Genomic DNA, 14,517 nt, shown 5'->3' with positions numbered 1-14,517 from the left:
ATAGATAGTTAAGTCTGTGTATTTCCCTCCCCCGCCCCATACGTGTACCCTGGTGCCTCTCCCTCCCTGAGCCTCATGTGTGTTACCCCTTTCTCCACCACAGAGTGAAGACCTCACAGGCCGAGTCGTGGAAGATATGGAGGGTGCTTCGCAGGCCAACCAGCGGCGCATGAATGCAGACCCGTTGGAGGTGATGCTGCTCAACATGGGCTACCGGATCACGGGCCTGAGCAGTGGAGGTGCCGGGGCCTCTGATGACGAGGACAGCTCTGAGGGCCAGGTGCAGTGCCGGCCCAGCTAGACCCTCCAGCCCTGGTCCCCAGCCCCTGCTACTGGCTGGACCCTCCGCCCTGGGCAGGAGGTCGGGGGATTCTGTTTTGGTTTGTCTTCCCACCCCACTTTTTTTCATTTCCCCTGTTTTGTTTGTTTGTTTGGCATTAGGGGTGGAGGTTGCTACAACTTGCTGGCTTTCAGACTCTGGGCTGTGTCCCCTGACTATCCCCAGCCCTAAAAAAAAGAGCACGAGGGGATACCCCTCCATATGCCCCCCCCCACCTCCTGCTTCCATGTCCCTGGAGGGCTCTGGCCTGCCTCAGAATCCCTTCTGCCTCAGGTGGGGAGGAACAAGCTGAACTGTCTTCAGGGACTGTCCTGCCCTTCAGCTGGCAGCAGGAGGGGGAGTGGGATTCCCAATTGGTAAGGGCTCACCTTGGCCTGTTGCCACTCTTGCTCCCAAGCCTGCAAGGCTAGCTCCCCTGTGGTCTTCAGGAAAGGTTTTGAAAAAGGATGGGTCCCACCCTCCCCCCAGAGCCACTAGTGTTAGAGCAGAACCAAAAGGAAGGACGGGAGCCCTGGAGTGGGCAAGACCAGGCTACCTGCTGAGGTCGCAGTGGAGCACCCTCACTCCTCTCCTGGCTACTAGCTCTGGCCCTGCACCTACTCTCACTGGCCACCTCTGGAGGCTCTGCCTTTCCCAAGGGCCCTGGCAGAGGGTGGGGCACTGCACCTTACCCCACCCATCCATGCCAGCACTTCTGCACTACGGCCATTCTCCTCTTGGGCGCTCCTCAGCCTCACTGTGACCTTTCTGCCAGAGCTCCCAGCCAGGCCTACTCTGCTGAGGTGGCGCTTCCTGCTAAGGGCCCTTCTCTGTCCTTTCTGCCCGCCTTCCCATGCCTTCCCATCCCACATGCTGAGCCGCCACAAAGACCAAAGAAGTGATGGCTTTTCTCTGTCCCCTGCTGCTCTGAGGGGAGAGGGGTGGGTCTCCTGAGCCACTCAGATGGGAAAGTCCCTTACTCGGCCCCTCCCTCCCCAGCAGCCCCAAGCTTTACACTGGATGCAGCGATCAACCCACCACTCACCAGGCCTCCCCTCCCCTCTGCCCCCTGGCTCTTAGCTCCAGCTGCTCCAGGTAGTTGGTTCATCCTTCCCCCTCTCTCCCTCCCTGCTTCCCCTCAGTGCTTACTTGGCTCCAGCCCTCCAGCTGCAGCCCCTGGGGAAAAGCAGCCTCCCTTCTCCTCTCCCTCTCCTCCCTCCCTCCCTTCCTCAGCCCCTGTCTCTGCCAGGTGCCTCCTCTCATTCAGGCTTCAGAGCAGCCCTGGAGACAGGAGGGCCATGTTAAAAGCTTTTTCACAGTTTTAAGAAGACAAGGGGAGGGTGAGGATAGTGGTGGGGGGTCTGGCACCATCTCATTGCTTTAATCCCAGCAACACAGGTGGCAGCTTCTCCCCCTTCCTTCCCACCCCAGTCCCTCTTCCCATCCCTCTCTTCTAGCTTGGTAATGAAGTATATTTATTGGTGACGGAAACAGCTGCTGCTGCTTCTCCTGCTGCTGGGCCCTGCTCCCCTGTCTCTTCTCCGTGACCTTTCTCTAGCCAGGGAGAAGGGAGAGCAGGAGTATTGGGACTGGGCCCTGGGGCCCAAGTACCAGCTGGGTCCCCTTTGCTTTCTTGTGTTCCAGCCACCTGCCATTTCCTCCCTGCCTCCCACCCTCCCTCCCTGCCTCCTGTCCTGCTTCCCACCCCCTGCCTGCCCAGCCTGGGCCCTGCAGTGTGGAGAGACACATAAGCCTTACTGTCCTCTGGGGGCAGGAGCCGAGCCTTTTTGTTGCTCCGCTCCCAGGAGAGTGAGGGTGACGCAATTGATTAAAACCATTTTGTTCTAGGTGTGGCTGGTGGCATTTGTGGGGTGCAGATGGGTATTGGAACCAAAGTGAGGGCACCTGGTCCCTCACCTCTGTAGCTCTATGACTTTGAGTAACCACACCTCTACTGGGCAGAATCCTGCCTTGAAGGGTCACTGTGAGCAGTGACCACCCCGCCCAGCAGGACTGAGTGCAGAGCCAAGCTCTCATGGCTGTGATTTGTAGTCATCAGCTTTCACTCTCCAGCTGTTTTTTCATCAGTAAAATAAGGGGCTTGGAATCTTAGTGGTTTTTCAAACCAATTTACATTGTGACCCAATATACACATGATTACTTGTATATATATGCGTGTGTGTGTATATATATATATATATAAAATGAACAAAAGTTTTACACAATAATATTTACCCTTGCTACACGCAATGTGCTCTGCTTACCTTTCTGTTTTGTTAGGGAAAAAAATATGGTTATAACCCACTAAATTGATTTCACATATGCAAGTTTTTGATGTGCCCTGGATTAAATAATCTCTTAGACTACAGGTTCCTGAACTTTCTCAGCTCACAGCACCATTACCATCTCAGTAATTTTTTCATGGAGCCTCTAAGCCAAAAGAAATACCTAACAGTTCAATTTATTAAGTAGTTAAGCCCAAATAACTTAAAAAGTATTTATGTCCTAACAAGTTAGTTGCCATTTAAAAAATAATACATCTGAATTGGAAGAAACAATATTTCATTCTTTTTTTTTTTTTTTTTTTTTGAGACGGAGTCTTGCCTGGCTAATTTTTTTTTTTTTTTTTTTTGGAGATAGAGTTTCGTTTTTGTCCCCCAGGGTGGAGTGCAATAGCGCGATCTCTGCTCACTGCAACCTCTGCCTCCCAGGTTCAAGCAATTCTCCTGCCTCAGCCTCCCAAGTAGCTGGGATTACAGGCGCCTGCCACCACACGCAGCTAATTTTTTGTATTTTTAGTAGAGAAGGGGTTTCACCACCTTGGCCAGGCTGGTCTCAAACTCCTGACCTCAGATGATCTGCCCGCCTCAGCCTCCCAAAGTGCTGGGATTACAGGCATGAGCCACCGCACCCGGCCTTCATTCTTAAACAACTGCAATTACTAACGGAATCTATGCCGCCCATTGGGCACTGAACAACTTGTTAAATTTTCTAATGAAAGCAGATACTGCTACCTTCATTTCCTGTCCCACATCGACTTTCATTTGCTTTTTATCACAGCAACCACTAAAGACCCAGCTTCTTAAAGATGACATAATCAAAAGGATTGTGGCATAATCTAATAATGGAACTGTGAACTACCTTGAGCTAGTAGTTCACTCATTAGCCAAAGATGTTGAGTATCTTTCAAAATATCCTACTTTGCCCCCTGTGAATTTGCTGTGGGTGCCCTCAGGTGCCTTGATGCACAGTTTGGGAACTGTGGTGTAGTCTATGGGAACAGTAGTTTCACTACTGAAACTACTGAGAGGTCCTGCCAGAAATACCATAGGTGGTATTATAAAGCAGATACCATGGGCTGGTATTATTCCTTTGTGTACCCAAATTAACATCTGCAGAAGCTTCTTGAAGGCATTTCCAGACCAGGCAAAGAAGGGACGGTGTTCCAGACCAGGGAGTAGTGCAGAGTCCCAGGTTCCTTCATGAGCCCTGAATGACTCCATTTGGCTGGATGGTAGAGGGTGGACTGGAGGGGCAGTCAAATTGTGAAGGATTTTCTGTGCTTGGTGAGAGACCATAGACTTGATCCTGTAGGCAAGGGAGGCATTGGAAGACTTCACCAGGGTCTCCTTTTCATTTGGAGTTGGTACTCCATTTTTTAAAAAAATTAATAGCCTTTACTTTCTAGAGCAGTTTTAGGCTTACAGAAAATTGAGCAGATAGTATAATGAGTTTCATATACCCGTCTTTCCCCAGCTCAATTTTCCCAATTATCAACATCTTGCATTAGTACATTGTTATAATTAATGAACCAGTATTGATACATTATGGTAACTGAAGTCCATAGTTTACATTACGGTTCACTTTTTGTGTTGCACAGTTCTATGGGTTTTGACAAATGCATGTCTTGTATCCACCATTACATTGTCATACAGAATAGTTTCACTGTTCTAAAAGCACCTTGTCCTCAACCTATTCAGTCTTCATTAGCATCCTCCCAAAAAAGTACTTAGGAATAAATCTGACAACATATGTACAAGGTTTGTATGAGCAAAACTACAAAACTGATAAACCAAGGAAGATCAGGTAAATGGAGAGATGGTCCATGTTCACGTATAGGAAAACTCAACAGTAGGATGTCAGTTCTTTCCAACTTGATCTCTAGCTTCAACATGATCCTGGTCATACTCCCAGCAAGTTATTTTGTGAGTATCACCAACTGATTATTCTAAAGTTTACATGAAAATATAGAAGACCCAGAATACTTCCACTGTTCCACCTTCTTCTGCTTCTCCTAGTGCTGTTTGTGTGCTCATTCATTCTGTGCAGACCTGGTGCCTCATTTGTGAAGCAGCAGCTGAGGAGACTCCAGCACTCACGTGGCTAAAAAGCCCAAGGAAGGAGTCAAGACTGAGAATAACAATCTTATTAATTTGAAGGTAATAGGGCAGGATGGTTCTGTGGTGCAGTTTAAGATTAAAAGTCATATACCGGCCGAGTGTAGTGGCTCACGCCTGTAATGCCAGCACTTTGGGAGGCTGAGGTGGGTGGATCACCTGAGGTCTGGAGTTCGAGACCAGCCTGACCAATATAGTGAAACCCCATCTCTACTAAAAATACAAAAAAATAGCCGGGCGTGGTGGTAGTCTCAGCTACTCGGAAAGCTGAGGCAGGAGAATTGCTTGAACCCGGGAGGCGGAGGTTGCAGTGAGCCAAGATCGCACCACTGCCCTCCAGCATGGGTGACAGAACAAGACACCATCTCATAAAAGAAAAAAAAGAGTCATATACCACTTACTAGAGTAATGAAAGCCTGTTGTGAAGGACAGTTTGTCAGTGAGACAGATCAGATTCTAGTTTGACAGGCAACCAGTCAATGAAACAAACACACCTGCACAGTTGGAAATGGAGGATGAAGATAACAATTGATGTGTTTCAGCAACAGACAAGAAGTATCTACTGAAAAAGGAACCTGCCTCTTTACTCTAGAACTTTGTTCTTATAGATCAAGATTATATTCTCAATTAGAAAACTGCAATTTGGTTCCACCACATCATGACTATTACTATAGTATAGTTTTCTCTATTCTTTTATTTTATTTTATTTTATTTTTTGAGACGGAGTCTCGCTCTGTAGCCGGGGCTGGAGTGCAGTGGCCGGATCTCAGCTCACTGCAAGCTCCGCCTCCCAGGTTTACGCCATTCTCCTGCCTCAGCCTCCCGAGTAGCTGGGACTACAGGCGCCCGCCACCTCGCCCGGCTAGTTTTTTTTTTTTGTATTTTTTAGTAGAGACGGGGTTTCACGGTGTTCGCCAGGATGGTCTCGATCTCCTGACCTCGTGATCCGCCCGTCTCAGCCTCCCAAAGTGCTGGGATTACAGGCTTGAGCCACCGCGCCCGGCCTTTTATTTTTCCCTTACCCAGAACTTTGTTCTTACAGATCAAGATTATATTCTCAATTAGAAAACTGCAATTTGGTTCCACCACATCATGACTATTACTATAGTATAGTTTTCTCTATTCTTTTATTTTTCCCTTACCTATTCCTTTACTGTACATAAAATAACGGGTGTATGTTCACAAGCATTTTGCTGTCTTAAATATTAAATGGCCAGTGACATCCACTTGATGTCAATCAAAACATACCCGTGAGGAAAAATACTGATTCTTGAAAATTACCTCCCTTTCTCCGTCAGTGGCATACTCATTCAACTCTTATATTGCAATGTTATTTTGCTGTCACTATTTTAACAAAAAAACAAAAATCTTTGCATACCTTATTCACCTGGAGAATTTTAGTGTTTTTCATTTATTAATTGTAAAACCAAGGACAATTTTATAACTTTTTTTGTATATAGCTCTTACACGTAGGGCAATCTGTCTGTAAGTAGGGATAAATTACTCTTTAAAAAAAAAAAAAAAAATCCTAAATAGTTTTCCCTTCAAATCAAGCATCTTCTTGTTTAAATAAACTTCTTGTTAGAAATGGAGAAAAAGGGCCGGGCACGGTGGCTCAAGCCTGTAATCCCAGCACTTTGGGAGGCCGAGACGGGTGGATCACGAGGTCAGGAGATCGAGACCATCCTGGCTAACACGGTGAAACCCCGTCTCTACTAAAAAATACAAAAAACTAGCCGGGCGATGTGGCGGACGCCTGTAGTCCCAGCTACTCCGGAGGCTGAGGCAGGAGAATGGCGTGAACCCGGGAGGCGGAGCTTGCAGTGAGCTGAGATCCGGCCACTGCACTCCAGCCTGGGCGACAGAGCAAGACTCCGTCTCAAAAAAAAAAAAAAAAAAAAAGAAATGGAGAAAAAGGCCGGGCGCGGTGGCTCACGCCTGTAATCCCAGCACTTTGGGAGGCCGAGGCGGGCGGATCACAAGGTCAGGAGATCGAGACCACGGTGAAACCCCGTCTGTACTAAAAATACAAAAAATTAGCCAGGCGCGGTGGCGGGCGCCTGTAGTCCCAGCTACTCAGGAGGCTGAGGCAGGAGAATGGCGTGAACCCGGGAGGCGGAGCTTGCAGTGAGCCAAGATCGCGCCACTGCACTCCAGCCTGGGTGACAGAGCGAGACTCCGTCTCAAAAAAAAAAAAAATGGAGAAAAAGAAGAAAGACCCAGAATAACCAACACAATACTTACGAAAAACAAATTCAGAGGATTAACACTGCTGACTTCAAGACTTACTATCAAGCTACAATAATCAAGACAGTGTGGTACTGGCAAAAGAATAGACAAATAGGCCAATGGAACAAATAGAGAACCCAGGAATAGACCCACACAAATATAGTCAGCTGATCTTTGACAAGGCAGTAAAGTCAATTCAATGGAGAAAAGATAGTCTTATCAACAAACAGTGATGGAACAATTGGACATCCATATGCAAAAAAAATCTAAATACTGACCTAACACTGTTTACAAAAGTTAACTCAAAATAGATGACAGACCTAAATTTAAAATACAAAGCTATGAAACCTCTAGAAGATAACATAGGAAAAACATCCAACTTGATCTATAGCTTTAACATAATCCGAGTTGTAGTCCCAGCCACTTTGTTGGGTTTGGCAATGAGTTTTTAGATACAACACCAAAACCTCAATCCAGGAAAGAAAAAAATTGGTAAGTTGGACTTCATTAAAATAAAAAATTTGTCAGTGAAAAACACGGTGGAGAGAATGAAAAGCCAAGGACTGGGAGAAATATTTGTAAAACACAGATAAAGGATTTGTATACACAAAGAACTCTTTTTTTTTTTTTTTTTTTTTTTTTTTTTTTTTTTTTTTTTTTTTTTTTGAGACGGAGTCTCGCTCTGTAGCCCAGGCTGGAGTGCAGTGGCCGGATCTCAGCTCACTGCAAGCTCCGCCTCCCGGGTTCACGCCATTCTCCGGCCTCAGTCTCCCGAGTAGCTGGGACTAAAGGCGCCCGCCACCACGCCTAGCTAATTTTTTTGTATTTTTAGTAGAGACGGGGTTTCACCGTGTAGTCAGGATAGTCTCAATCTCCTGACCTCGTGATCTGCCCGCCTCGGCCTCCCAAAGTGCTGGGATTACAGGCCTGAGCCACCGCGCCCAGCCAAGAACTCTTAAAACTCAACAATATGGAAACAACCCAATTTCAAAATGGGCAAAAGATCTGAACACCACACCACAGATGATTCCCAGGTGACTAGTAAGCATATGAAAAGATTTTTAATTTTTTTTTTTTTTTTTTTTTTTTTTTTTTTTGAGGCGGAGTCTCGCTCTGTCGCCCAGGCTGGAGTGCAGTGGCGCGATCTCGGCTCACTGCAAGCTCCGCCTCCCGGGTTCCCGCCATTCTCCTGCCTCAGCCTCCCGAGTAGCTGGGACTACAGGCGCCGCCACCACGCCCGGCTAATTTTTTTGTATTTTTAGTGGAGACGGGGTTTCATTGTGTTAGCCAGGATGGTCTCGATCTCCTGACCTCGTGATCCGCCCGCCTCGGCCTCCCAAAGTGCTGGGATTACAGGCTTGAGCCACCGCGCCCGGCCAAGATTTTTAATATTATGTCATTAGGGAATTGCAAATTAAAACAATGAGATACCATTACACATCGCACACTTACTAGGATGGCTAAAATGTTAAAACTGTCCACAGCAAATGCTGACAAGGATGTAGAGCAACAGGAACTCTCATTCATTGCCAGAGGAAATGCAAAATAGTACAGCCACTTTGGAAGACAGTTTGGCAGTTTCTTACAAAGCTCAACATACTCTTACCATACAGTGCTGCAGTCACTCTCCTTGTATTTAACTAAAGGGGTTGAAAACATGACCATGTAAAGACCTGTACATGAATGTTTATAGCAGCTTTATTCATGATTGCCAAAAACTGGAAGCAACCAAGATGCCCCTCAAAAGGTGAATGGAGGCCAGGTGCGGTGGCTCACGCCTATAATCCCAGCACTTTGGGAGGCTGAGACAGGTGGATCACTTGAGATCAGGAGTTCGAGACCAGCCCGGCCAACATGGTGAAACACCATTTCTACTAAAAATACTAAGATTAGCCGGGCATGGTGGTGTGCACCTGTTGTCCCAGCTACTTGGGAAGCCAAGGCAGGCCAATTGCTTGAACCCAGGAGGTGGAGGTCACAGTGAGCCAAGACCATGCCACTGCCTAGGCGACAACAGAGCAAGACAACGTCTCAATTTAAAAAAACAGGCCGGGCGCGGTGGCTCAAGCCTGTAATCCCAGCACTTTGGGAGGCCGAGACGGGCGGATCACAAGGTCAGGAGATCGAGACCATCCTGGCTAACACGGTGAAACCCCATCTCTACTAAAAAAAAAATACAAAAAACTAGCCAGGCGAGGTGGCGGGCGCCTGTAGTCCCAGCTACTCAGGAGACTGAGGCAGGAGAATGGCGTGAACCCAGGAGGCGGAGCTTGCAGTGAGCCGAGATCCGGCCACTGTACTCCAGCCTGGGTGACAGAGCGAGACTCTGTCTCAAAAAACAAACAAAAAAAGTGAACAGATAAACTGATACAGCCATAAAATGGAATATTATTCAGGATAAACAGAAATGAGCTATCAAGCCACAAAATGATATGGAGGAAACTTAAATGTTTATTGCTTTGGGAAAGAAACCAGACTGAACGGGCTACATCCTGTATGATTCCAACTATATGACTTCCTGGAAAAGGCAAAACTACAGAAACAGCAAAAAGATGAGTGGTGCTGCGTTTTTGAAGAGTGTCCACATGTGTGACTCCTCCAAAGCATTCACGAGCCCTGCTGATAAGAGAGTCTACAGTAAAGCAGAGATGAGAAATTGAGACTTCTGCATTTGTGGAGGGCAATTGTGGCCCCAGAGGGCTGCTCCTGTCTCTGCTTAGGAGCATGCCCAAATATTGTTGCAGAACTTAAAAGGTGATGAGAAGTCATCTAGCTCAGAGGCTCTCAGCCCTAGCTGTAAATCAGAATCACCCAGGATGCTTTTGTAACTTTCCATGCCCCACCCCAGAGATTCTGTTTTAATTGGTCTGCGGTGGAGCCCAGACATCTGTCTTTTTTTTTTTTTCCTCCTTTTTTTAACTTAAGAGATGGGGTCTTGCTTTGTTGCGCTGGCTGGAGTGCAGTGGCTCTTCACAGGCGCTCCCGCTACTAAACAGCATGGGAGTTTTGTCCTCCGTTTCTGACCTGGGCTGGCATCCATTGTTTTAAATCATCCCAGGTTCATTTTTAATATGCAGCCAGAGCTGAGAACCACTGATCTAGCTCTTTCTCCACATTGTACAGATAGGGACCATGAGTTTCAAAGAGGGGCAGGAAAAGGGATGGTGTTGCCTGAGGCCCCCTAGTGAATTAGAACCAAAGCCAGGACTGGATTCCTGATCCCTAATTCCTAGTCCTTTTTTTTTTTTTTTTTTTTTTTGAGATGAAGTCTCACTCTGTGACCCAGGCTGGAGTGCAGGGCGCAAATTTGTTTTGGCTCACTGCAACCTCCACCACCCAGGTTCAAGCAGTTCTCCTACCTCAGCCTCCCGAGTAGCTGGGATTACAGGCATGTGCCACCATGCCCAGCTAATTTTTGTATTTTTAGTAGAGATAGAGTTTTGGCATGTTGGCCAGGCTGGTCTCAAACTCCTGACCTCAGGTGATCCGCCTGCCTCAGCTTCCCAAAGTGCTGGGATTACAGGCATGAGCCATCACGCCTGGCCTAGTACAATTCTTTATAAACCATTTTTTTATAATGTAATAGGTCACAATACTTTTTTTTGAGATGGAGTCTCGCTCTGTCACCCAGGCTGGAGTGCAGTGGCGCAATCTCGGCTCACTGCAAGCTCCGCCTCCCTGGTTTATGCCATTCTGCCTCAGCCTCCCGAGTAGCTGGGACCACAGGTGCCCGCCACCATGCCTGGCTAATTTTTTGTATTTTTAGTAGAGACAGGGTTTCACCATGTTAGCCAGGATGGTCTTGATCTCCTGACCTCATGATCCGCCTGCCTTGGCCTCCCAGAGTGCTGGGATTACAGGTGTGAGCCACCGCGCCCGGGTTTTTTTTTCTTTAAATAGAGACAGGGTCTTGCCATATTGCCCAGGCAGGTCTCAAACTCCTGGGCTCAAGTGAACCTCCCGCCTCAGCTTCCCTAAATGCTGGTATTACAGGTGTGAGCCACCATGCCCGGCCCATGATACTTTTGAACTCCTACTCTGTGTCTGGCATTGGGCTAGGCACTGGCATAACAAAATTGTACACAACATATTTCTTGCCTTCCTGGGGCCTCCAGATTATCTGGAGGAGTAGCAAATACAGGGATTGTGCATGGTTGCTGAACACTGGATTTTACTGTGAAATGTGAGTCCTCCCCAGTATATTCTGCCATCATTCAGTGCCCCACACGTGCCAGGTTCTTTGTCAGGTCTAGGGATATTAACATGTCTGGCAGGGGTGGTGGCCTGAAGAAGGAATGTCCCACTTGGTTGCTCGGCCTCCTGCTCCCACTCAATTCTTTTTTACATATAAAATAAGGTCCTGATCCTAATGAGGCCATAGTTTACCCCTATTTTAGAGGTAAAACAGTGATTTAGAGACTCTCACACTGGTCTCCCCTCATCACTCTAGTAAGCCCTAAAAGGGGTCGTCACCAGGCCAAATGTAGTGGCTCATGCCTGTAATCCCAGCACTTTGGGAGGCTGAGGCAGGAGGATCACTTGAGGCCAGGAGTTCAACACCAGCCTGCTCAACATGGTGAAGCCCCATCTCTACTAAAAATACAAAAATTATCCGGGCATGGTGGTGTGCGCCTGTAATCCCAGCTACTTGGGAGGCTGAGGCATGAGAATCAATTGAACTCAGGAGGCAGAGGTTGCAGTGAGCTGAGATCGTGCCACTGCACTCCAGCCTAGGTGACAGAACAAGACTTTGTCTCAAAAAAAATAATAAGAACTTAGGAACACAAAGGAGACAACACTGGGGTCTACTGGAGGGTGGAGGGTGGGAGGAGGGAGAGGAGCAGAAAAGATAACTATCAACATCCAGGCTTAATACCTGGATGATGAAATTAATAATGGCTCACTGGCTGGGCGTGGTGGCTCACGCCTGTAATCCCAGCACTTTGGGAGGCCGAGGTGGGTGATTACCTGAGGTCAGGAGTTCAAGACTAGCCTGACCAATATGATGAAACTCCATCTCTACTAAAATTACAAAAATTAGCCGGACATGGTGGCAAGCACCTGTAATCCCAGCTACTCGGGAGGCTGAGACAGGGAGAATCACTTGAACCTGGGAGGTGGAGGTTGCAGTGAGCCGAGATCACGCCATTGCACTCCAGCCTGGGTGAAACTCCGTCTGAAATAAATAAACAAACAAAAAAATAGCGGCTCACTGCGGCTCCTCCAGGCTCAAGCAATCCTCCCAAGTAGCTGGAATTACAGCAGGCATGTGCCACAATGCCCAGCTAATTTTTTTTTTTTTTTTTTTTAAGTAGAGATGAGGTCTTTCTGTGTTGCTGGTCTCAAACTCCTGAGCTCAAGCAATCCTCCCCTCTTGGCCTCCCAAAGTGTTGGGATTACAGGTGTGAACCACCATGCCTGGCCTATTTCTCATTTTAGAGAGAAGGAAACTGATGCCCTAACAGGTTCTGCTACTTTTCTAAGGTGCGACAGATACTGACAGAGCTGAAGTTCAAACACTGAGCTGCCTGACTCCCGAGTCCACATGTATAGCCATCATGCTTTACTGGGCACCCCAAAGTGGGAGACTTAGATCCTGGTCCTAGCTGTGCTTTCTATAACCTTGGGTAACTTAGCCCATCTATAAAATGGAATGGAGGCCGGGTTTGGTGGCTCACACCTGTAATCCCAGCACTTTAGGAGGCCGAAGTGGACAATCACTTGAGGTCAGGAGTTAAGGCCAGCCTGGCTAATATGGTGAAACCCCATCTCTAGTAAAAATACAAAAATTAGCTGGGGCCGGGCACAGTGGCTCACGCCTGTGATCCCAGCACTTCGGGAGGCCAAGGTGGGCAGATCACCTGAGGTCAGGGGTTCAAGACCAGCCTGGCTAACTCAGTGAAACCCCGTCTCTACAAAAAATACAAAAATTTGTAGGTATGGTGGCACACACCTATAGTACCAACTACTCAGGAGGCTGAGGCAGGAGAATTGCTTAAACCTGGGAGGCAGAGGTTGCAGAGAGCCAAGATAGCGCCACTGCATTCCAGCCTGGGCAACAGAGCAAGATTCCATCTCAAAAAAAAAAAAAAAAAAAATTAGCTGGGCGTCATGGCAGGCACCTGTAATCCCAGCTACTCAGGAGGCTGAGGCAGGAGCATCACTTGAACCCATGAGGCAGAGGTTGCAGTGACCCAAGATGGCCCCACTGCACTCCAGCCAGGGCAACAAAGGGAGACTCCATTTCCAAATAAAACAAAAAATTGAATGGAAAAGGAAGTCGTTTTGTGAACTCTGATGTCTAAAGGGCCAGTGGGTTTGCTCTGAAATGGTTTCTTGCACTGAGTTGGTCCCCTTAATCTCCTCCCCACCATGGGAAGGCTTGGAGTCAGAATGGAGAGAGGCCCAGCTTCCAGGGGCCAGAGAGGGCTGAGCAGAAGAGAGGATGCTGCCCTCCCACATGCTGCGTACACTGCAGCATGCCCCTGGCTCAGGCTCTTTCCCTGGATTGAGGTGATTCTTCCCCAGAGCCCTTAAGGAGACCATCTACAGTCAACAAATAACTCCAGTGACATTACCTGAGCACTTCCTCTCTGCCAGTTGCCTGGTTGGATACAGGGACCAATAGATCCAGTTAGTCCCCTTCTCAAGGAGTTCACAGTCTCTTGGGAGCGACAGACATGTAAACAGCTAATGCTAATGCAAGTACACATGAATATTCAATAGGTGGAAACACAGCCTTCGTGCTCTGGGAGCAAAGAGGGAGCATTTGCCTGAAACCTTGAAAGTAGTGTAGAAGAGGAGAGGAAGGACGTCCCCGATGAGGGAACGGTGTGAGCAAACACACGAGGTATGAAGTGCAGGACTCATTCTGTGAAGGGCAAACAGGCCAGTGAGGCTAACTCCAGGCAAGTCCCAAAGGAGACTGTGAGAAATGAATCTGGAAAGAAAATTTGAGGGCATCATGAGGGGCCTTGAAAGCCAGTAGCGAGATAGCCTGAGAGAGGAGATTTGTGAGTCCTGGGGACTTATACATGGGGCCAATTGAGGGGGTGCTCTGACACCCACCAAGAGAGGAAATGCCCCAAGCTCACCCTTCAAATAAGCAGCATCTTACCCTCAAAGGTTTCCCAGCTTGACAGTTTCAGCTCTGGCATCCTTCCCTCCCCCAGCCAAACCCATAAGTGGATCCAGATGGTCATTCCTATTTTAGGTTGGGGTGTGTGTTGGGGGAGGGATAGCTCTGAAACCTATCAATCCTGTCCCAAGCTCAGCCATAACAGGAGCTTCCTCCAGGACCCTGCTGTGATCCTGTAAGCCTGGAAGGAAATATTAGTCTTTGATGGAGATTTCCCATCTGTTTATGGGTGATGAGGAAGCAACAGCAGAGGAGTCCAGGGCACAGGCCAGAGAGACTCTTACAATTGGGTGAGAGAACCAAGGTGTATATGTGAGAAGGAGCGTTCTGCAGGGATGAATCCATCATTTAAAAAAAAAAAAAAAAAAAAGGCTGGGCGTGGTGGCTCACGCCTGTAATCCCAGCACTTTGGGAGGCTGAGGCGGGTGGATCAC

General features: G+C 47.8%; 1 protein-coding gene across 2 annotated transcripts in view; it reads left to right on the top strand.

Moving 5' to 3' along the window:
• Positions 1 to 2,166, top strand: part of WDTC1 (WD and tetratricopeptide repeats 1) — an 81,545-nt gene extending 79,379 nt beyond the window's left edge. For both annotated transcript variants that reach the window (XM_045377022.2, XM_045377020.2), the window contains exon 16: positions 104 to 2,166. In XM_045377022.2, the coding sequence (XP_045232957.1) occupies positions 104 to 173 (70 nt within the window). In that variant the 3' untranslated portion in view covers positions 174 to 2,166. The remainder of the gene's footprint in view (positions 1 to 103) is intronic.
• Positions 2,167 to 14,517: the final 12,351 nt, after the last annotated feature.

Source organism: Macaca fascicularis, chromosome 1, assembly GCF_037993035.2.
Source record: "Macaca fascicularis isolate 582-1 chromosome 1, T2T-MFA8v1.1".
Lineage (NCBI taxonomy): Eukaryota > Metazoa > Chordata > Mammalia > Primates > Cercopithecidae > Macaca > Macaca fascicularis.
The sequence above is the reverse complement of the archived record's forward strand: the minus strand, read 5'-3'. Positions and strand labels throughout refer to the sequence as shown.